Below are 24,868 nucleotides of genomic sequence, written 5' to 3' on the forward strand. Positions count from 1 at the left end.
TCCAACTCGCATCTGAAGGCAAAACAATCCTGGAGACACGGCCCTCCCCCTGCTCGTGATAGGCTGCTGGGAATAGCAACAGCCTGTGTCACCGAAAAGGGCAAAGCCTTCGGAAATAGAAACAAAGTTGGTTACAAATCACACTGGCTTTGCTCGAAGGTTTCCCCCCCAACCCCTCCCACTCTTCTTTAGCATGCTGCCCATGGGGACAGTGACCACTGCTGTCAGGGCGGTAGGTCGGGGTGGTTTGGTGGCGAGGGAGAAGCTGTAACTTCTACGTGACCATGGTACCTGTTGAAAACACAGAGGGCCCCAATCTGCTGAACCAGAAGGGGAGAGAGGCGGAGACCGATGGCAGCTGTGGAGCCAGCGGCGGCCGGCATCCTGCCTGCGCGGGAGGTAAAGCGAGACTGTGGGGCTGGCTCGGGTGACCGCCAGAGGGGAGAGCCGTCCCCGCGAGCCCCTCGGGAGTGTGCGAGTGTGGGAGTGCGGTGCGCGCGCAACACGGGAGCGCGCTGGGTGCGTGGAGAAAGGAACGCAGGGTCTGCTGCGACGTGGAGCGACCCAGAGTTGTTCATGTGAGGACTAAGTCTCCTTGGGGCTTTATGTGTTAAAACAGAGTTATAACCCCGCTACTGCTGCCATGGGCTCCATCAATTGGCTTTACATAATGCAGTGCATACGTTCTTCTTTCTTGGGAAGGCGGATCACAGCCTCATTTGTGAGCACACACTTTCTCATTTATTGTCGCAAATGGACAGTGTGGAACAAGTGGACGTTGTGAGTATCGCTGTTAAAAACCAGCCTTCTAAGTAGACATCATACAATCATTAGTTATGTGAACAACACAACTTTCTTTTTAACTCGTTTATCCTGTGCCCAAAATGCCGCCTTTCTTTTCCCTGCTTTCCTGGAGACTTGCCTTTCAAAATGAGAGTCATTGAATACTTTTCATCCCCAAAGAGAACAGCAGTAGTTTTCATTGCATTATCTGTGCTAGCCTAGTTATTTGTCTTTGCTTCTTCTACAGTTACAATTCCCAAACACACATACCAGTTTTTTGTTTGTTTGTTTGCTTGCTTGCTTCCTGGTGCCTCTTCTTATTCATCTAATTGTGTTATAAGATGCCAAATACAAATGACCCTCTCCTTCCTACCATTAATACTTTCATTGGCTCCATGTGCTTCAATCATATATTCCATTCCCAAGCTGCAGAGTAGAATGTCACAAACAGTCACCAATGCTCAGGGACATAGAAGTCACTCATTGCCTTTCATCTGGAAATAGGTCTACACAAGGATGTCTAAGTGGTGAGTTTGTCTGATTTGGGCACAGAATTCATAAAGTCGCATGTGAAAGTGAAGTGGTTCCATCTGAGGAACAGAGAAGCTCTTCTTTGCTGCCCTGTCTAGGGCTGAGTTGGCTCTTTCCTTCCTGTGTCTAGTCAAGAATGGATACCTGGGGCCATCTTGGAATGTGGCCTCTCTCTTTTCCCAAGGCCTTGTGGGCTGGAAATTCTATGAGCAGGCTAAGGGAATCAGATTGGCAGTTAGACAGGTCTTATCTACAAATTCCTGTGAAATGAGCTGCAGGAGACAACAGAGCTCTGAGCTGGTGCCGACAAGCAAAGGGTCAATTAAATGGAGTCACGGTGTCCTAAACGAGAGGAAAAGTAACTGGCCAGCCTGACTTTTGCAACAACCATTAGAAACTAAGTTTTACCACTCATTTATAATGTCAGTAGTTGGCAGGAGAGGAGGATCTAGGCCAACATGGATGACATAGTGAGCCCTGTCTTCTAACACACAGAGACACACAGACACACAGACACACACACACACACACACACACCTTTAAGGTAGCTTTGGAAGCACAGTGTACCTTCGTATTATGCATTGTACACATTCACAATTATCTCCGTGGAAGGTAGTGTATAGACACATATCTTGAACATATATACAGATTTTAGTGTAAAGTGCTACTGTTTATATTGCTGTAAAGAAATAATGAATACCTCAAATAATCTATCAAATTTGATTCCAAATGAATCTTCATTATGTAGAAGGAAAAAAAAAACCTTAAGTTTTCCCTAGCATCTCAGATGAATACAGCTTTGGGTTTTGTTAAATATAGTTTCCATTTAGATGGATACCAGCCTTTTAGATTTCCCTAAATTGTCTTAAGTATCTCCTGACACCTGAGAACAACCTTACACATATCTGAATAAATGTACTATAAATGTATGGTCTTAAGAAATCATCTAATGTTTCCTTCTCTAATAATGGGATTATATTTTAATCAAGAGGTTGATGTTTATTGAGACATTTGCCAATTGCTCTTTTTGGCACCTTTGTATTTCAAACTTTTATAATTCCTTTTACCTGGGAAATTCAGAGCATTTCAAATATGCTAGGTGATTATCAGCATATTTCTGTATTCAAGGTTTTTCAATATCTCTAGGTGGAAAAAAGAAACAAGAGAAAAGGGGAATAAATTATATAACCCGAGTTAAGGTGATTAAACTATGTGAGATACTGAATCAGCAGTGAACAACAACAAAAAGACAGACCACAAACTCTCAGCTCCTCCACCTGCATCATCAATGCTCCTGCACATGGAAAGCATTCTGGCAGATTTTTCTTGGTCAACCCTTTAATTAAAAAGGGTGCTGGGTGGGGGGGGGGGTTGCTGGAGAGATGACTCAGAGATTAAGACCACAGGCTGCCTTTCCAACAGGTCCTGAGTTCAATTCTCAACAACTGCATGGTGGCTCACAACCGTCTGTAAGATCTGGTGCCCTCTTCTGTCATGCAGGCAGAACATTGTATACATAGTAAATAAAAAGGGTGCATTGCCTTGATGAATGGAAGCTAATGAACTTCATTGTTTTTCCAAGAAGCTATGACTCAAAGTGAATACCTTGTCAGTAAAATTTACAGTGTTCATGGACACATTCTGATTGACCTTCAATTTCAAATCCTGGTGCCTAGATCCAGTGGCAGATGTAAGTGAAGGGAGACTCTTCACGGCCAGAGCATGTCTCACAGATTGGAAGGAGGAAGTTGCCAGAGAGTGGCCAGTACGGGGACTAACTTAGGAGAGTCCCTGGCTAGGAGCTTTGATGTCTGCTCCTTCACCCATAGCTCCCATGCTTTCCTTATTTTGACATCCAAATTCCTGGCCAGAGAGAGTTCTCGAAGTCTCCTTTACTTCATCATCACTGATTTTCATCTCTCTTCTGCCTAAAATGGTCAGAAATCAAGGGCAGTATGTGTTGTTTGAGTTCAGGTTCTTAGCACTGAAGCGAATACTCTGTAACTGACAAACTCAGAGCAAGACTCACAGACCCTCTGGAAGTCTTCTGTTCATCCCTCTGAAGGTATCAGAGCCTGGGACTTCACAATACTTACACTAATCAGAACACCCAAAGGGGTTGTACTTACAGACTTCAAAGCTGTGCGTGCTGAGATAGATAACATGTGCGGGTAAATAAGACTGTCCAGGGTGCTCCCTCAGGCTTAGCCTAATCTGTAACATCTGGATGCAGCTGCTCTGGCTTTTTTGGTCTGCCCACCTGGTAGTCTGCATGGAAGAAAGTTGTGGGGAACGAACTTATTTTCATGAAGGAGAAAGTCAGGTCAACAGTCGGGCCTGATGATAGAGATTTGAATTGTGAGAAGATGGATTGGAACAATAAGTCTGTTATTTTGGGCAAAAATAATGAGTGTCTATGGGCATGCATGCGCTTGAGCACACACACACACACACACACACACACACACAAAAGTAAATGTGACAATTTTTTTTTTAAATTACTGAATCTTGAAACCACATATTTAACAAATGTTAAATGCCTGCAACTTGTGGGCATGCATAAAGAAATAGGATTTGGAGACATGATTTGCAAAGAATTTGAGGCCTTCTCTGTGATGATAAACCAATTTGAAAGGTAAATAGCTCCCTTTGGGTCCAGCCAGCACCTCTTGGACACAGGACATTTTGTTTGTTTGTTTGTTTTTTGAGACAGGGTTTCTCTGTGTAGCTTTGGAGCCTATCCTGGCACTTGCTCTGGAGACCAGGCTGGCCTCAAATTCACAGAGATCTGCCTGTCTCTGCCTCCGGAGTGCTGGGATTAAAGGCGTGCACCACCAATGCCCCGAGACACAGGACATTTTTAACCTCACTTGGAAATCACACCAAAATTTTAACTTGGGACTTTAATTAGAAGTGAGGCTTGAGAAAATGGTTCCTGGGGATCTCCTAGGAAGGAGATGCTGGGATTTGTTCTACCACAAAGGCACCCGTAGAAATAGTGCTCTTGTCCCTTTCTAAGAATGTGCTGTGACCCAGAGAGAATGCAGAGAGGTTGTCACTTTGCCACAGATCCTGGATCAACCACAGCAACAGGAGCAGCCAGCTGCAGGAGCAGCAAAGGAGGCACTCAGGTTGTGACAGGGAGTTGGCAGACACGGCCATAGCTAGTGCTAGAACAACTAGCCAAGCCCAGGGCTCACCTGTGCAGGCCGAGATTTTGCTGACACCTGCATGCTGGAACTGGTTTTTATAACCAGGGTCCCTTCTGATAGGCCAGTGCCCCATCCCAGGTGTTAAATATTTTCAACATTGCCCTGCTCTGCCAGATTTGCCACAATAGCTGAAGCAGCAGGTTCCAGGAACGGGCTTGGTGGTACCAGACAGGACTCTCAGGTGAGCTTGGGAGGACATTCCTTATGAACGTTCCAGGGGACACTTCTTAGTGTTCTTGCCCTTTCCCTAGCTGATGGAAGTAGCTCTCAAAATATCATGGAGCAGCCTGAGCAAATAATGTGATACACATAATTGCAAAGGAAGCCGCTGATAGTAAAATGCAGCTCTAGGTTGGGGAGATTTTAGTTTTCTGTTAAAAGTAGCTGGGGAATGATGACTCATAGGGAGCATTTGCTCTGTTAGAGAAACCGAAGCACTTTTTAACCTCCTCATTAAAAAATTCTGAGATCACCGGGCAGTGGCGGCGCATGTCTTTAATCCCAGCACTTGGGAGGCAGAGGCAGGTGGATCTCTGTGAGTTCAAGCCCAGCCTGGTCTACAGAACCAGTTCCAGGACAGCCTACAAAGCTACATAAAGGAACCCTATCTGGGGGAAAAAAAAAAAGCAAAAAACTTCTGAGAGTCCCACACAGACGTCCATCTGTGAGCAATGAGCTTCCACAGCTGAGTTGAAACAGCTATTTACCCGGAGTGTATGAGTAAGAACTGGTTTTATAAGATCCTGAAGGTGAGCTCACCATGTCAGTTTTCCTTGTGAACAGTCTTTGGCACGGGAGCACTTTAAAATGACTTAAAAAAAGCATCAAGTTTTGGGGGTGAGAAAGGGGAGAGCTGCATAGCTCCTTCAGTCTTCCCCAAGGACTCTGCAAAATACCAAATGAGGACAATTTCTCATCTCATAGTCTCTCAAAAAATATCCAATTTCAGTTCCAGTCACAGACACTGAATGCTCTCAGCTGAAATGGAATCAGATGACCAGCATCGTAAATCATAAACTTCTGTGAACTATTTCTATGTCATTCTGGTTTTGGTTTCTTAACTGGCATCTTTTTCTTTTCTACATCACAGCACATTCATTTGTACGTTTGCTAAATGGGCATGTCTCAGTAACATACTAATTATTTATGTACTTTGTACAAAGGCAGTAAGATTGAAATAACTGGTCACACCATTCTAATGCCAGCAGGTTCCATTACATTTGAGCAGTGACTCATTTTATACAATTCCAGCAGAGTGTCAGAAAAGCGAAGTCCTTTTATTGGACTTGTAGGAATTTCTTTCCCTTAATAAACAAATTCGATTTAACTTCATACTCAACGGTGATCCTCTTGGAAGTAGTTTTCTCTTGAGAAGCTTGTGAGTCAGCTATTCACACTGCCTTAGGCAACGTCCACATACCTTCGTTCACAATGTTTCCACACTTTTGTGGACCTTGGAGTTGGCAGCTATGAGGTGAGCTGATTTGGAAACCTGCTTGAAAAAGCATCTTAAGCTTCAGATGTGTAAGACTTTTTAAGAATAGAGGGGGGAAAGTTGTAATTAGGATCAATTTGTACGGCAAGAGAGCATTCCCACGCTAATAAAATATTTCATTTCTAATGGGAACTAAACCGTAAAAACTCACAAGGCAAACAATCACAGAAAAATGGTTTTTGTGATGCAGCTCCATTATCCAGGGATGTGGGTTTTAAAAACAAGGGGATTCACAAATTTGTGAAAAGGCATGGTTATTGTGCTGCACATAAATAAGGCATCATTTTATTTCCTGTGATGTCATAGAAGAGACTGTTTCAAGCTTTTCCTGTTTTTTTCTTTTTGACAGTTTAGTGTGTATGCTTTATTTGAATGAAGACCTAGGTGATGTCCATACTTTTTTGCATTTGGTGTCAGCTGTCTCTTGTGTAGTCCTCTCTGTGTCTGTCATTCTCTCTCTCTCTGTCTCTCTCTGTCTCTGTCTGTCTCTCTCCATCTCTCTCCCTCTCTCTCTCTCTCTCCCCCTCCCTCCTTCTCTCCCCTCTCCCTCCCTCTCTTCCCCCTTCCCTCTATCCCTGTCTTGCTCCTTGATCTCTCTTGCTCTTGTTAGTTGTTGAATAAATCAAATGGTTTGCTCCTGTAGTTCCCTATAGTGTAGGCTTGGCTGTCTGCATGTTGGTGAGTTAGCACAGCATGTTCATGTCGTTCCTGTATTTACTATAAATTACTAGTCAACTCTTCAGGCTCCAGCAGGTGTCAGTTCCTTACTGTAGGAAAGAGTACATTGCAGGCACTAGTTTTGTTGGTAAACACGGATGCTGTTTACAGGTTCAGGGGGCCATCAATCTACTCTCTCAATTTCTCATCTGAGGCTTGAAAGAGTTCTTTGTCTTTTGATAGGTATAGAGTCAACCTTGTGTAGGTTTTTTGTTTGTTTTTGTTTTTGTTTTTGTTTGTTTGTTTGTTTGTTTTTAAGATCAGCGTCAGCTCCTGTCTAATAACCACATGGCTCCATTTCACATCCATTCAGATAATAAAACAAAAAAACAAAAAACTTCTGTGAAATGAGTGTCATGGGCCAAGTACTTCAATGACAATGTCTCTTCTAATTAGATTTTTAAAATTTATTTATTTTTATTTTATCGGTGCTTTGCCTGTATGTATGTCTATGTGAGGGTGTTGGATCCTAGAGTTACAGACTCTAGGATCTGTTATGAGCTGCTGTATGGGTGCTGGGAATTGAACCTAGGCCTTTTGAGAAAGCAGTTAGAGCTCTTAACCACTAAGCCATCTCTCCATCTTCCACAATATCCCTTCTAATCTCATAATGACCACTGGAGTAAGACTAACCCCATTTCACATATGGAGTCAGAATTTAGAAGAGCTGACGCTCACCATGTACTTGCTGCCATCTAACAGCCATTCTCCCAGCACAATGCATTGAGTAATATTATTTAATCCTATGACTGAGGTCACAGAGGAACTGAAAGTATAAGTCTTGGCTGATCTTGTCAAAGTCTAGCCACTAATTAATAAGGCAGTCTGATTCTAGCCTGTGCCTTCACGTCTGATCCCCTGGTACCTGCTAGAGAGAGGCAAAGTGCCCAGATGTTCATGTCACAGGAAGAGTAAGAGGCATTGTAGAGAATCCAACCACGGAATCCTAAATCTTCACCAATCATACACCCAGCACTCTTTCAACTCCCTGACCTACCCAATCCAGACCTGGGGGTTAAAGCTCATTTCAGGAATTGACTGCATTCTGTTTGAGTGAATCTCCGAGTTTCATGTTGATATTTTTTCTCTATGAAATTGTAAGTTCTTGGGCTGAGGATCTGAACTAAATTCCCAGCATCCACATAAAAATGCCAGGTACTGTGCTTGTACTTGTAATCCCAGCACTGGGGAGATGGAGGTTCTCTGGGGTTTGCTAGCCAGCCAGTCTAGCCTAATTGTGGGGTCCAGACCAATGAAACCTGATCTCAAAGGGCATTCCTGGGGACGACAACTGGGGACAGTTTCCGACGTCTACATGCACCTCCCACATATCCCCCACACCCCCCCCCCAGCCTGCATACACAGAGAGGCATAAAAGATATTATAAATTCATAAGATATATTCTTTTACCTGTCAGAGCTCTGAACTGCTTGACAGTGCCTGCAAAATTCTGTATAATTCATAATAGGCAGGAGTCATGCCTCTCTGTGTTATAGCATGAGATGCTGTATGTATAGCACAAGGGTCATCATCACAAGTGGTACCCTGGGGAGCTCAGCGCTCAAAAGATGGAGTCACCAAGGCTCGTGGAGCTGACCATAGAGATGAGCTTTGTCTACCATCTGTGCCCAAGGGAGGGCTACCCACAGCACATTTGATATGGTCAGTGCACAAGATAAAGAAGAGCTTGCTGGAGTCAACAGAAGAGGAGGATTTGCATCCAGAAATGTACTGAGCATGAATTTGAGGCTCACTGTATGATGCTTCAGGTTAAGAATCTAGTAGCACAGTACCTCTGCCTATAGATTTTTACCAGCTTATCTGAGAGATAAAAATCTAAGTGACTAAATACATGTACGCCTAGATCATGCTGCTCAGCTGTGGACTATATGACAGTGGTCCTAGGTTATAGCGTACCTTCCAGGATATCTTTTGGTGTTAGGCATACAGATGCTCTTGTGATATATTTGTTTACCATACTTGGTTCTGTGAGGTGCTACTACTATATATTTCTTTTCTACATTTTTCAATGTTCTTAATTTTTTTAAGTAAGAGGGACTATATGTTTTTTTTTGTTTGTTGGCTGCTCTATAGTTGTTGCGTGGGTCTAAAAGTTACTCTGTTAAATATTTAAAAATCCACCAGGTCCAAGGCTCTGGTCCAGAGCTCCACATCAGAAGCAATAAAGAATGGGGTTCATGTCCCACAATGAACTGTTCTCGAGGTAGAGAACAGTGACAGAAGATACTTGATGTCAAGCTCTGCCCCCTGCCCCCCCCCCAGCACACACATCCATGTAGATTTTTTTTTTTTAAGTGTAACTGAGAACTGAATTTAATAGGTTTGTAGAACATTCTAGCTGGAGAAAATAAGTCAGATGGAAAACTGGAGAAAAGAGGATGACACACTCAGGGAATGTAAGGATTTCCGTTTGATGGGAGCGGTGAGTCTGGAGCAGGGAAAGGAGACAACAGAGAAATCTTGGAGCTGCACACAGGGACTGCAGGCATGAAGGAGAAAGTCCTAGGAAGCAGCCTACATCCATTTAGAGAAGCCCACCAGAGTGACTTCAACCTCTCCTACTCTCAGAGGTCACCATGGTTTCAATATGAAAGTAAAGCTAGGCCCAACCCCCTACCAGTAAACCCTCAAGCCCTCTGGCTCCTTACCTTTTTTCCTGCCCTCAGGCACGAAGTCCCAGCAGGACACTTGTGGCTTTTCTGATTCTTCCTGCCCCAACTTTCTGTTTTCCCTGGCTTTCCGCCCTTCCCCTACAGCTATGGAACTTTGGTCTTATCCTTGCTATAGCTTGTAAGAACACTGCAGCCTTTCCCCTCCCCATTATCAAATCCCAGCCACACAGGCTCTTCCTTCAGAAATGGACTGATGAGCTCAGTAGACTATGTGGGCGCATTCTTAAAAGGCTGTTGTCATATCCACACAGGAAGTTTATTGCAAACTTGGTGTTTTTAAAAATCTTTGGGACTCTCACCAAATTTTGCGCCCTTTGCTTCTCTTCCCAAGCTTGTCCCTGTGGATTGACACCATATTCTAGCCTTTCCTTCCATTGCCCCTGTGTCTCACAACTTTAGCCCTTATTTATTGATGCCTCCCTGCTTCTCTATCCAAGTTTTCCTTATGGTATGAAGTATCTTGATCTTTTCTCCCTTTGTCTTCCTGGTCCATCTGTCCAATCACTGGCAGACTTCCCTGTGAGCAGCTCTCTCAATGCCTATGTGACTGACCACCCAGGCCTAAATTAAAAAAAAAAAAAAAAAGAGCTCCCTCTAAAATTACCCCCATTTTAGGATTTAGAATATTATTTGTGCTCTTCCCACCTCATGCCATGTTTAAGGGTTTACAAACACAAAAGGAACCAGGTGTGGTGGTGAACTTTTATAGTCCCAGCCACATGTGGGAGTTCACATGAAGGCAGGAATATCAGGAGTTTAAGGTTCAGGCCTTAAACTCCGGCAAATTCAAGGCCAGTCCCAGCTACCTGAGATCCCCTTCTCAAAAAACAAGCAAACAAACAAACCAAAAAAACAAACACATAAACAAGCAAGATGACAACAACAAAGCCCACAAGAGGACATTTTTTTTTAACCATTTTTAAATAGAAAGCAACTTCAGATCCTCATTTGATTTCTTTGTGGTTTTATATTTATTAAGTAGGAAATGCAGTGACAGAGGACTATTCCTATGTATGTGAGTCAAACATTTAAAATTTTACAAAAGAAAAGGTATGTTACTATTAAAACAAAAGCAAAAACAAAGCTGTTCAATAGTCACTCATGGGAATTCTTTATAAGACAGTATGCACTTTGAAACATCTGTACCCTCCCACAGCACCCACACGCTAAGAAACTTCAGAGGTGAGGAGGCAGGATGGCTGTGAGGCTTTTGTTTTTGTTTTTGTTTTTGTTTTAATTCCTCTTAACCATCTATTGAAAACCTAAGTAGACACAGAAACCATGCAAAATGGCAGTAGCATTGAAAACCGGAAATAGTTGTAAGTAAGATACAACACTGAGTAAAATGAAGATGCTACAGGAATGTCCAAGACCAGGAGTGACTTACGAGACTCCCATGAGGCTCCGCTGTGTGTCTCCATTTGGGAGATGCGGGAGGTCAAAGGAAAGCAGCTTCATAGGAGCTGACTTCAGGGTTGAGTGTTCTGCTCCGCAGCCCAGCTCTTCCAACACTGTTCTGTGCTTGTGATTAAGTCTTGCTGAGACTAGAAAGAGCATCCCTGCTAAGATAGGCAGAGAGGGGAAGGTAGGGGAAGGGAGAGAAAAGCCAAGGAAATCACTGGAGACACCAAAGCCACAGGGACCTCTTCACTGAATACCTTTGGAATTGAAATAAAGTCCTTGATGTGTTAAGCCCCATGTTTTCAGGTCTTGGGGTTCTTGTATTAAAAGGCATCATAATTGGCTTGTGAATAAAACAAAAAGGAACTAAAAATCTGGTAATTGGCCAGTACGTTCCAAATACAATGAAAAAGAATTTTTTCCACTTTTACCAGAAACATAAATTTTAGAAAGCTACTTTTATTCTCAAAGTAGTTTTTATGACAATGGATTATAAAAAAAATAATGGACTATCTGTATTACTTGGCTGTTGTTTATCTATAACTAAATACCCAAGGCAGGCTTGCTTGCTTCCTTCATTTATTTAGCTTATGTTTTTAGAGGCTGGAAGTCCAAGACTGTGGACCTCTCTTAGTCTGGACAATTGTGGGGATCAAAATGTTATATTGTTGGGAGCATATGTGAGATAGAAAAAAAATCAGCATTCCCTGCCATTGTCACCAGTATTCCCTCTCATTGTCACCAGTATTCCCTGTCATTGTCACCAGCATTCCCTGTCATTGTCACCAGCATTCCTTGTCATTGTCATCAGCATTCCCTGCCATTGTCACCAGTATTCCCTCTCACTGTCACCAGTATTCCCTGTCATTGTCACCAGCATTCCCTGTCATTGTCACCAGCATTCCTTGTCATTGTCATCAGCATTCCCTGCCATTGTCACCAGTATTCCCTCTCACTGTCACCAGTATTCCCTGTCATTGTCATCAGCATTCCCTGCCACTGTCACCAGTATTCCCTCTCATTGTCACCAGTATTCCCTGTCATTGTCACCAGTATTCCCTCTCATTGTCACCAGTATTCCCTCTCATTGTCACCAGTATTCCCACTCATTGTCATCAGTATTCCCTGTCATTGTCAGTATTCCCTGTCATTGTCACCAGTATTCCCTGTCATTGTCATCAGCATTCCCTGTCATTGTTGTCAGCATTCCCTGTCATTGTCACCAGTATTCCCTGTCATTGTCAGTATTCCCTGTCATTGTTGTCAGTATTCCCTGTCATTGTCATCAGCATTCACTGTCATTGTCACCAGGATTCCCTGTCATTGTCATCAGTATTCCCTGTCATTGGCACCAGCATTCCCTGTCATTGTCGTCAGCATTCCCTCTCATTGTCGTCAGTATTCCCTGTCATTGTCATCAGCATTCCCTGCCATTGTCACCAGCATTCCCTCTCATTGTCGTCAGTATTCCCTGTCATTGTCACCAGTATTCCCTGTCATTGTCATCAGCATTCACTGTCATTGTCACCAGTATTCCCTGTCATTGTCACCAGCATTCCCTGTCATTGTCACCAGTACTCCCTCTCATTGGCAGGATACCTTGTGATCAAAGGCCTGCCCACTGGAATAACCACCTCCTGAATTACCGCACTGGCATCAGACCTCCAACATATGGACATTTAAGCGACTGGCAACATTCAAACCATGGCGACACCTGATTAGGCTGAGTGGGCAGAGGTGACGGCAGAGCTGGTGAGACTCAGATGAGAATCGGCCATCGTCAGGCAGGTTGAGGTCAGAAAAGAATAAAGACACACGAGAGACTCAATTTCTGAATGTGTGATGTGATGAATGGCCAGAAGAAACTATTAAAGGGGATGAGCAAAAAAGATAGATACGACAGAGGTAGATATGGAAGAAAATAAGAACATGTGCAATTAACATATAAATAATGTGGCAGAAATATAGTAGAAGAACTGTTTTCTGAGCAAAAGGACTCAACAACTACCTGGAAATTTTAAAAAACAGCAAACATTTAGGTTTATTTTGATAGTTACAATTTGCAGCCATACAGAAAGGGATAGTAAATACCACAGAAAAGCCAAATGTAGACAAGTATTAAGATAATGATCCTCAATTGGTACCTCTCTTGCCAATAGAATAAGGAGAATATTTGTTTCAGGGAAGTATGCCAGTGAATGTCCCTCTGGGTCAAACCTGGGATTGGAGGAATGAAAATGTAAGCAAGCGATGTTCCTATCCTCTTCCTGGGAAGGTCAAGCAATGGCAGCTGTTGAGGGAGGCCAAGTTTCCATTGGTCTGGGTTTTGCTGTGTGCTAAGGTAAGGAGAAAGCTTGTAGGAGTTAGACAAAAGCTGGTGACCAATATGTGCCACCACAGGACCACCACACATATCATAGAACCAAAAAGCAGCATCTTGGGACTTAGGAACCCCACACTACAGCTCTCCATGGATGGGGCCTCTAAAAGTTTGTGTGCATTCAGCTTCTGGGAGTTCATGTGCCACGGCCTTCTGGCTAAGCCAGACTTCTTCCATCATGAGCCATTCTAGAGCCTCTATGCCCATGCTAGGCATTCTCTTGCTGTCAGTGTTGCTGGCCTAAGGCCACATACACATGGCTATATGACTACCTGTCATCGAGTGCTATGGGCCACAGATACACAGTTAATGTTAAACAAAGAAGGGAAGTCTGGGAGGCGCTGAAGAAGTGAAGCTATTTGGGCTATACCCTCCAAGATGAATAAGATTTCCTGGAACATAGAAGATGAAGAACCCTGGTGGTTGGTGGGGGGTGGTGTAGTGTGAAGAGCTGCACAATTCTGGGAAAGAATGTGGAAGTTTCTGGAAATGGTAAAGGACGTGTATATATATATATATATATATATATATATATATATATATATATATATATATATATATATAGCTGGGCCAGAGAAGTTGGTACTTGGAGAGTGATGTAGAGTTTGTAAGCCTGGGCCTTGAAAGGGAACTAACAGTGAGCGTGAGCAGGCCGGCGGTCATACAGAACAGGCTCATACACAAGGCTGATGTTACGGAAGTACAAATGCACACAAGACTTTGTAGTCCCCACAGTGGTGTGATATTAACAAGCCAATAATTGTTCTGAGGATGGTTTGGAAATGCTGGCAGTATGCTATGCAATAGTAAGCACCGCATGTAATTAAAAAGTCCTGCATGTTAGCCGTCTGTGATACAGCCACATGAGAAAGAGGATGGAGGAAGAGCCTTCTGCAGTGTCTCCACTCACAGTGCCAGCAAACACCAGTTACCTTACCAGCTGCAGAAGATTAAGCCAGACTAGAGAAGCATGGAGGACAGAGCTTGGCCTTCAAGGTAACTTCCAGCCTAAATGTGAGGATGATTAGGTGCAGAGAGACCAGTACCTCTCGGGAGGCAGACCCTCTTAGAGGTCTTTGCACAGTGGGGCTGGACAAGCCAGCAGAAGGCAGCTAGGCAGGATAATGGCAGCACTAAAGAGGGTCTTCCCAGGGGAGGTGGCACTTGAGGTGGCCGTTGAAAGATGAGATGGGATCAAAGGCACCCAGGGCGAAGCAGCGAAAATAGTGAACACAATGGTCGGCCTGCTTGAGGGGGCAACTGCAAGTTTTTCTTGAACAATACACGGAGGAGGGGTCCTTAAATCCGAGAAAGCTTTCACAGTTGGTCAAGCTGTATAATTACCTGGCGGCTTGCCAAGGAAACCTGTGCGGGCATGCTTTTCAGCCCACTGTGGGATTCAGTGAGGCGGCAAGTATCTATTGTGTGCCCATTATGTGCAGACGCCAGGATTGGCATCTGGGGAAGAAAGGGGAGAAGAAAGTGGGCAGATACTCAAATATTGTGGAAAATGGGGCATCTCATGTTGAGTGTGGGCTACAATCGTGGTTTCATGTGACTCACCGAGAGCGGAGACAGTACGGCTATTGTTGTGGCAGCCAGCGCTGCTGTCCCCTGCCCAGTGCCGCCTGTCAACTACGCTCTGTGTGCCCCTGTGGGTCTTAAGACTGCTTTGCATATGGCCTCGTGATCTCATCTTCATAGCACCTTGGTAAGGAATCCTCACTGCATCAAAAGGCAGCAACATTTTTCGGATGCAGGTGTGGGCCTTGCAAGGTAGCCAGAAGACACCGGGAGAAGCGCAACCCAACAGCCTGTGGGTTCCGAAAGTCTCCATGACTGCCATCAATTTTCCACCCTCCACTTGTCTCAGCTTAGAAAGCTGAGAATTCCCTGTGGCACTTTTATGAAGAACAGTGATGTGAAAAAAAGGGAAGCTGGAAGCAGGGCTTTGGGATGCTGAAAGCAAGCTTCTAACGCCACGTCAGGGAATGTTTTTTGTTGTTGTTGAGGTTTTGTTTTTACATTAATTTTGGGTGAGTGTTCTTCTTTTCCACTGTAGCCCTGGCTACTTCTCCTCAAACCATCCCGCTGCCTCCAAACTCTTCCATTTGTGTTTTGACAAACTTTGTCTCCTGCCATCACTTCAGACTGCATCTGATTTCAGTCTGTTCATGGTCAGATTTCTTGGAAAAGTTATGTCTACTTCCTGGCATCTATAGGACAACATTTTGTTCCTATCATCATCATTAACCAAAAGTAGACCCAAGAAAAGGCCACTCCGTGTCTTTCTTCATCATGACTTTTATATGAGAAAGCAGTACCAGGAAATGTTCTCTGCGTGAAGTCTTGAAGAGGCATGGGTGGCCATCTTGGAAGCATTTTACACTGAACTAGAATTCAAAACCCCATGGGACAGCCTCAGGATTGAACTAGAACTTCAGTTGTCATAAGTCTCAGCAATAAGGTGAGAATAATAGTTTGGGATAGTGCTCCTCGAAGAACACAAGGGGGGACATAGCAGGTTTTAAACAACCAAGTTCCTAATTCTTACCACTGTTAGTAAGCTCTCCCCACAGGGTTGAGGTCATAGAATAGCCTACTAAAAGGTTTTATCCTTTTAATGGTGAATTAGCCAGAGATAGATAAAATAGAATGATAGACACTGAGAGAATAATATGCTGTGATGCACACAGGTTAAAGCAAAATGTTGCAACCACTCATAGAGAAATGCTGTCATTCTTCTCTGAACAATTGTATTCTGTTCCAGGTCTCAAGGACACTGACAAACCGGGATGGCTTCCAGACTCTCCACACATATCCCTGTTTGTCAGTGTTTTGTGCCCTGGCTAGGAAAGAGGCAAATCTTCCAAGTCCAGAAAGCAACAGCAGGAGCCAGGCCCCTCTTTTGGAAGGAGTAGTTCTTCCCAGACTAGACCACACAAAGCTACCACCCTGTCCACCCCCTGAAGATCTCTGCAAGGCAGAACAGTAGGGCATTAGAGGAGGGAGGCCTGGGATCACCAAAAGTCCCCTTTGTAGGAAAACACTCTTTCCCTTCTACCAAAAGGAAAAGCAAGGAAAGGGAAGGTGGCAGGGACAGTCTGTTCCCTAAGCTGTTTCAGCTGTCAATTTCACTACATCCTTAACTTGTCCCTGGCTACCCATGTCACTGTGAACACCTTTTTTTTTTTTTTTTTTTTTTTTTTTTTTTTTTTTTTTCTGCCTCACTCAGTCTGGTTCCAAGATTTCATTCTCAAGAGTTAACAATCATATCCATCAGAACACCAAAGGCCAGTTACCAATTGACAAACACATGCATACCCAAGTCCATAGAGCAGTTAAAGTGAGTAATGGCAAAAGTAAGTATGGCTAATACAATGTTCTTGGGCTGGCAAGATATCTCAGCAGGTAAAAGCACTTGCCACACAAACCTGAAAGCCTGAGTTTCATCCCCATATCTCAAGATGGAAGGAGAGAACTGACTCCCAAAAGTTTTCCTCTGTTCTTAACATTTGTACACACCACACTTCAACACACACACACACACACACACACACACATACACACACACACACACACAGAGAGAGAGAGAGAGAGAGAGAGAGAGAGAGAGAGAGAGAGAAGAGAGAGAGAGAGAGAGTACCTATCCAGTTATGAGGATTTTACCTGATTCTCTTTGCAGTGTAGGAATTTGCTGATGGGAATGTTTAAAACCATCTGGGGAAAAGGTGTGTGTGCAAACCAAAGGCAAGGATGGATCTGTAGGAGACTAAGTATATACTAAAACAAAACAAACTTAATAAATAAGAGAAATGTCACCAGGTGGTTAAATTTCTTGAAGGCCAAGACCATATTTGTTTTATTTCACACACACTCTCTCTGTATGTGTATTTGTGTATATTTTGGCACCGAGAAAAGTGCCTGCTATGTAATGGTGCTTCATAGTTATTTTCTGGCTAGGTGAATTGCTAATTCAGTTTTAGTCTAATGGTTCAATCCTTACAAGTTAGCCTTATTTGATGGATTATTATTCTCAAATATCTTACTATTTGTGGTTTTATTTATTTATTTATAGACATAACCTTTTATAGCCCAGGCAGACTTTGAATTCTCTATGTAGCCAACGATAACCTTGAACTTGTGATCATCTTGCCTCCACCTCCAGAGTGCTAGGATTATAGGCATGTGCACCAAACTCAGCTTTTATGGCATGCTAGGGATGGAACCATGGACTGTGAGCATACTAGGCAAACATGCTACCAATGGGCTTACACCACCAGCCTCAGATTATTTATTTATTTTTAATTGTCTCCTTCACATATGCCACTAAAGTCCTGGTGGGAGAGAATACCTGGACTGTCTGTGATGTGAGGTGATTAGGTCACCTTAATTTGACCTATTTACCTCAGGAAAGCTGAATAGTTTTTTGGTTTGTTTGCTTAGTTTTGTTTTTGTTTTATTTGTTTGAGACAGGGTTCCTCTATGGAGCCCTAGCTAAGTAGGCCAGGTTGGCCTTGAACTCACAGAGATCTTCCTGCCTTTGCCTCCGAAGTGCTGGGATTAAAGACACGCACCACTATGCCCAGGTGGAATAACATTCTTAAATGGCACGCTGCTCACTTCTAAAATCAGGCAGAGTTAAATAGCCTTACCTCAGCCTACGCTAGCTGTGCCCATGCTCTTGTTCCCAGCCTATTCAGCCCAGTTTTATCACTTTCCCATTTGTTCCTGGCCCTTGTATTGGAGGTCTCAAGGTCCCAGTCTTAGCCCCACTTATTTTCCTGCATTCTGTCTTCCTAAGTGATTTCACTTATTCCTGTGGTTTTAAACATCATAGTTGCTAATCTCTCCAGCCTTGATCTGGCCCAGGTGCCTTAGATAGACAAATACTTGGTTTCCCTCTTGGATATTATCTTACAGGGGAAATGAAGAAAACGTTTTAGTAAGTCCAAAGTGAAGCTTCTGATGTTCATCTCTCTTGTTACTACACACAAACAGATCTGTTCCTGACCGTCCCTAGAAGGGTATGCTGTACCAGGCAGTCTATATAAACATGCATATGTATATTGAGTGTTATAGAAGTACCCCCTAGAACTGTTCAGCCAAAGCAGCACTTGAGGTACCAACCCACTTGCTTAGTTCACCTCAATTCACGAGAAGTTACAACCGTGGGCACTTGTTTGGCTTGACAGGAAGTCTTGTATTTGTTTACTTGTCTTCAGTTGCACCTGAGCATTCAAGTCTGAGCTAACATCATCTCTTGTCAGTGATGTCCTTGGGACCAGTGACCAGTTTTGGCCCTTGGAGACCCAGTCTCTCTACAGAGCATTAGCACCTCCCAAGTCAAGAAAGCTGTGATGCTCATGCTTTTTTGACTTGCTCAGTGGGTGTGTAGCCGTTGTCCTTAGAACACAATGAAAGGTGTCCCCCATGAATTCTACCCTACACACGGGGCTCCTCTGTAACTATCTAAATTCTCTGCCTTTCCCTACTGGCAGGCTCATGTGTCATATACAATGTATGCTGTACCGTAGACATGACGAGAGCTTCTCTGTCCTGTCCTAGAAATGGCTGTCACAATATATAACCCCTGCCACCACTTTCTGTGTGTTCTCTTTTGGTCTTGTCACATTGCAAAGATACATAGACATGTGTATGTCCATGTGTGCGTGTGCATATCTGTATACCCATTACTGAAAAGTAATAACTGTTCACTTTCTCCCCTTTTCCCTAGGTTTTACATTAAAAAGAATCCCAATTCTCCTTTGTTCCCCTCTGTTGCATTCCGCCTTTCTTCTTCCTCTCATGAGCAACAGGCATTGTGGGCTGTTTGTCCTAATGTGTTTTTCCCTTCCTTATCTCTAACACAACCTTGCCTTTATTCAAGCACTCATCCACCTCCTTCTCTCACCTCTATTCCTTGTTCAAAGACTCCTGTAGCAAAGGCCAAGTACAGCCTGATGGTGGTCACTGAGGAATGAAGGCAAGAGCCTCAGGGGCTGGTTTCTATGGGGCTCCACATAGCCAGGAACCTACACCTCCTTCTAGACGTCCCTTCCCTCCTATCTGCCCTCAAAGGTTTGTCTTTAGAGAACTGGGTTGGGCTTCGACAACCAGACTATCAGGACATCTAATCCAATGCCAAAGGTACACACTAGCTGCTAACCTTTTTGTTTAGTCTTTATCATCTGCCAGCTGCTTATCTTGAGTAGCTACTAACTCTTGACTAAAAACAACACCAACATCCTGGCCAGCAGGAAGCCAGACTTCATAAATGCCTACATGACTCCCTTTCTAAACAACACAGAAAAAAATGATTTTGCCTTCTGTTAATTATCATTTTTTTGGCTAGTATATTACTTTACCATGACATATTACTTTACCATGGTTGTGTGTATGCACGTCTAAAGTCAATGTTATGAAAGTCTTACCCAAAGGTAAATCTCCATTTGGATATGGCAGGTTTGGAATAACCTCTCCGGACTGACTTCATGGTTTCCCTTTTCTGCTTGTAGGTTGCAGCATGTTTACCTTCCTGACATCTGTCACTGCAGCCATCAGCGGCCTCCTGGTGGGTTATGAACTTGGACTCATCTCTGGAGCTCTCCTTCAGATCAGAACCCTATTAGCCCTGACCTGCCATGAGCAGGAAATGGTTGTGAGCTCCCTCCTCATTGGGGCCTTCCTGGCCTCTCTCACTGGGGGCGTGCTGATAGACAGGTATGGAAGAAGGCTCACCATCATGCTGTCATCCTGTCTTCTAGGACTGGGAAGCTTGGTCTTGATAATGAGTTTGTCCTACATGGTTCTCATCATGGGACGCATCGCTATAGGGGTTTCCATTTCCTTGTCATCTATTGCCACTTGTGTGTACATTGCAGAGATCGCTCCCCAACACAGAAGAGGCCTTCTTGTGTCACTGAATGAGCTGATGATTGTCATCGGAATCCTTTTTGCCTATATTTCAAATTACGCATTTGCCAATGTCTCCAATGGTTGGAAGTATATGTTTGGTCTTGTGATTCCCTTGGGGCTTTTGCAAGCAATTGCAATGTACTTTCTTCCTCCTAGTCCTCGGTTTCTGGTGATGAAAGGACAGGAGGAGGCTGCTGGCAAAGTTCTCAGGAAGTTAAGAGTGATCTCAGACACCACGGAAGAGCTCACTTTGATCAAATCTTCCTTGAAAGATGAATATCAGTATAGTTTCTGGGATCTGTTTCGCTCCAAGGACAACATGAGGACTCGAATCATGATAGGCCTGACGCTAGTATTTTTTGTACAAACCACTGGCCAGCCAAACATACTATTCTATGCATCAACTGTTTTGAAGTCTGTTGGCTTCCAAAGCAATGAGGCAGCTAGCCTCGCCTCCACTGGGGTTGGAGTGGTCAAGGTGGTTAGCACCATCCCAGCAACCCTCCTTGTGGACCATGTTGGTAGCAAAACGTTCCTCTGCATTGGCTCCTCTGTGATGGCTGCTTCCTTGTTGACCATGGGCATTGTGAATCTCAACATCAACATGAATTTCACCAATATCTGCAGAAGCCATAGTCCTCTTAATCAGTCCCTGGAGGAGCCTGTGTTCTACGCAACAGGGAACCTGTCAACTAGCAACAGCAGTCTCAGGGAACACATTAAAGGAGTCACTCCCCACAGCAGGGGCTCATTTGTGCCCATGGAAGATGGAATGGAACAGAAAGGGGAATTGACTGTCACATCTTTACCAAATGCTGGACTGAGCCAAACTGAACACCAGATAGTCACAGACCCTGCAGTTGTCCCAGCTGCCTACAAATGGCTGTCCTTGGCCAGCTTGCTTGTTTATGTTGCTGCTTTTTCAATTGGTCTAGGACCCAGTAAGTAGTATTTATTTATTTATTTATTTATTTATTTATTTATTTATTTATTTATTATGGTTTTTCGAGACAGGGTTTCTCTGTAGCTTTGGAGATTGCTCTGGAGCTCTCTTTGTAGAACAGGCTGGCCTCGAACTCACAGAGATGCTCCTGCCTCTGCCTCCCGAGTGCTGGGATTATAGGTGTGCACCTCCACCACCCGGCAGTGCTTCATTTCTTATTCCTTTGCTGTTTCATTGATGATCATCTTGCATGGCCTTTAATCCATTCAAGCAATCTACTCAGATAGAATTTTTGTTACGTGTACGTACAAGAAGCCAATGAGCATATAAGTGGTACCTGAGGTTCTGCAAAGGTGGAAAATGTGTCCGGTGTGTACTTGCTTCTGAAAAGCACAAAGCCCATATTTGTTCAAAGGATTAGATACTCATCACTGTTCTCACATATGAGCATACTTTAGCATAATTGACCTGGGGTGAATCAGACCTGGAAAGGAATTCACTGCTCAAAGGTATTATATTGTTTTATGAGTGCAACTTTATTGAGGTTACATTGTGTTCCATAAATCTCTTTTTGGGTGAAAGGAAAAACAACTAAGTGTTCCAGTTTTCTGAAAGGTACAATGATTGGTGCATTCCAGGATAATTAATAAGAAGCAAATTATGAGATAGGAAGAAGAATTTATTATTTCTTTGAGTAAATTTTATTTACTAGAGCAACTTTCTGGGGGAATTTCATGCTCTTTCACTAAATGGGAATTTGAAGGTGTGGTTAGTCCCATATAACACAATGTAAGTGGGTAATTTACAGGGGCCTAAGGTTCTTTTGTTTTCTAGACTTGGACTGTTTGAACTCAGAGACAGACTTGCTAAGGTAGTTTATTTCTGTTCTGTAGTCTTTGGTCTCATAATAAGTCTCAACCTTTTTGTAGGGGGGGGGGTTGTGGAAGGCCTTTTGTACATGTCACTGGGGAAAAAATGCTTAAAATAAAGGGTAGTGTTTCTCTAACACTCCCATCTCAGATTCTCTCATCTTACAACTCACATCTCTCTCCTTGCCTTTCTCTCTTTCTCCTCCCTCTTTTCACCCCTCTTCAATCCCGCCATTTAGTGGCGTTAATTTTCAAACTACCTATAAGGATCAAGGTGATAAGTCTTCTCTAATAAAAGGAACTGCTGACAGTCCCAGACCAAGAGGCACACAGAGGCTTCCCGCTGAAGAAGCGATTCTGTTGAGAAATATCGGTGCTTGGCACTATGTGGAGGGCATTCTAGAAAGAAGGCATGCTCTAGCCATCCACTGCTAACTCATTAACTATGTGTTAGGTGATGTCTGTCAGGGGACTTGATTTTTACTGACCAGGAGCCATGCTCAATGCTGGGAAACAGTCATGAACAGATCAGACCTTGTTCTCATCTTCCAGGAGACTTGTTGACTAGCCTACGGTACGTTCCCTGTGTTGGCCTCTTATCATCAGTCAGCAGAGGTGGCCTGCTTGATCCCAGTCAATTAATACTCTTGAACGTGCTGCTATAGCCTCTCCTGCCCTAATTCTACTACCTCATTATTTAAGTTTTACACCCACTTCTAAAATATCAGTTTCTAGGTGTGATTTTTTTTCCCAAATTCTAGACAGGTAGGAAGGAAGGGATCCGGTGGACCCTGCACTGTGCCCAGTCAGCTGTGGCAATTCAGGACTAAGCAGCTGTAACTAGGTTGGGTAGCCAGAAGGAGGCCATCTTCTGGCACCATAGGTAGGTAGATTTCCCCATATATGCTGTAAAGGGGCAGATAGAGTAAACATTACTATACCCTAGCCTCTGATTAGTCTGTCTCATTCTTGATCCTGTGTATTAAGACACAGTATACAGCTTGTTTTCAGACAGTTGTTCACCCACAGTATACTTCTGGGACTGCTCTGGTTCTTTAATGACAGCTGGTGAACCATCATTTGTATATTTTTATTTGAAGAAAGGCTTCATATTCTACAGGAGAATAAGGAATGGCTGTTATCATACACCAAAGAACAACCTGACCTTGTTTTGTAAGACTTTTCTGTATAAGCAAGTACAGTGAGATTTGTTCATCTGATAAACGTTTACATGGTGGTTATCAAGCTGCTGGTTTTCTTTGCTAGAATCTTTTGTCCTAGTGAAACTAAAATGTTTCTTTTATATAGCTATGTAGCTATTTTTTTTTATCCAATTCTGTGAAATATCAAGGGAGGAATCTGAGAGGGGAAAAAGCATAAAACAGATCTGCCCTTGTGGTTTTAACTTAGCTCTTCAGTTGAAAGAGTTGATGTTTTGGTTACATAGTATCATAAGAGAGTCATTGATATTGAACTTTTGGAATCAATCTAAGTAGGGAGTGAGTGAAGCCCTGAGTGACTGTGCATTTTGACATGAGCAAAGCCTGTCCAGGCATGAGAAGTAAGAGTGAATGAAAATAGTACATCATCCTTTCATTGGGCTGGCAAAGCAGCCACTGTAACACCACTCACCCCTGCCCCTAACAGACATATAGTCCCTCTCTTCTGAAGTTCTGCTATAGGTAGGTAAGTGTATGCTTTTTCTAAGGCAATGTATGCCAGAAAAAAAAGAGAATAATAATTTTTTTAAAAAAGTCTTTGATATACATTTACTTTGATAACTGAACTTAAGAAAATATTGAACATGTGCATCAGTTAGAATTCAAGTTCTACTGATATAACAAAGACAAAAAACAACAAAAGATTAAAGAAGCTAGACCTTTCTTTCTCTTTCTCTCTCTCTTCCTTCCTTCCTTCTTTCCCTCCCTCCCCCTCCTTCTCTCTCTCTCTTTCTTTCTCTCTCTTCCTTCTTTTCTCTCCCTTCCTCTTTCTTTCTTTCTTTCTTTCTTTCTTTCTTTCTTTCTATCTTTCTTTCTATCTTCCTTCCTTCCTTCCTTCCTTCCTTTCTTTCTTTCTTTCTTTCTTTCTTTCTTTCTTTCTTTCTTTCTTTCTTTCTTTCTTTCTTTCTTTCTTTCTCCCTTCTTCCTAGCTGGAGCTGTGTAGTTCTTGGTGCTGTGGTGATGCTCCAGGTCAGGCTCTGGGAGCCTACAGCTTCCCAGACCTTCCATTAGGCTACACTTTAACATTGACTCCTCCTTTGTCACAATGACTGTTTAAATACTGAGATGCATTTAAAATGTCACCATCCTTTACTAGTAACTAGTGATCCCTATAGAATAAGTACAGTGTGCACGGTACAGCCAGCGAAAGGAATGTCAGGTGGAGAAGGACCTGGGTCATCTATGGCCATGTAGGTAGTTGCAGTAGAGGGTGATCACTCTGGGCGATAAACAGATCTTTTTAAATTATATCCTACCACTGTGTGTGTGTGTGTGTGTGTGTGTGTGTGTGTGTGTGTGTGTGTGTAATGTATGTGCATGTATTCACATGTGTTCTTGCATTCTTGTGTGTGAGTGCTGGTCCATGTATGTCACAGCATGCATGTAGAGGTTAGAGGACAACCTTGGATGGCAGCCTCTGCCTTCTATTTTGTTTGAAACAGAATCTCTTGGTTATTTTTGCAGTTGCATATTGCAAGATATCTGATCCATGAGCATCTTGGGATTCTCTTCCTGCCTCTACCTTGCATCTTATCATACAAACCCTGGGATTGTAGATGCTTTAACCCCAGCCTGTAATGAATGTCTTGTAGGGGTCAGATAGCCTATAACTGGGAGAAGCTGAAGAAGCAAAGGCTAGGGAGAGGAAAAGGAAAAGACTTAGCAATCAGGGCCCTGGATGGAAGCTAGTAGAGACATCTGTGCAA

General features: G+C 43.3%; 1 protein-coding gene across 1 annotated transcript in view; it reads left to right on the forward strand.

Annotated features, from left to right (window-relative positions):
- The first annotated feature begins 284 nt into the window (after positions 1 to 284).
- Positions 285 to 24,868, forward strand: part of Slc2a12 (solute carrier family 2 member 12) — a 51,500-nt gene continuing 26,916 nt past the window's right edge. Inside the window, exons 1-2 of the mRNA XM_027402927.2 lie at positions 285 to 399; positions 19,731 to 21,071. Of these exons, the coding sequence (XP_027258728.1) occupies positions 285 to 399; positions 19,731 to 21,071 (1,456 nt within the window). The remainder of the gene's footprint in view (positions 400 to 19,730; positions 21,072 to 24,868) is intronic.

The sequence above is a fragment of the Cricetulus griseus genome, chromosome 2 (assembly GCF_003668045.3).
Source record: "Cricetulus griseus strain 17A/GY chromosome 2, alternate assembly CriGri-PICRH-1.0, whole genome shotgun sequence".
Classification (NCBI taxonomy): domain Eukaryota; kingdom Metazoa; phylum Chordata; class Mammalia; order Rodentia; family Cricetidae; genus Cricetulus; species Cricetulus griseus.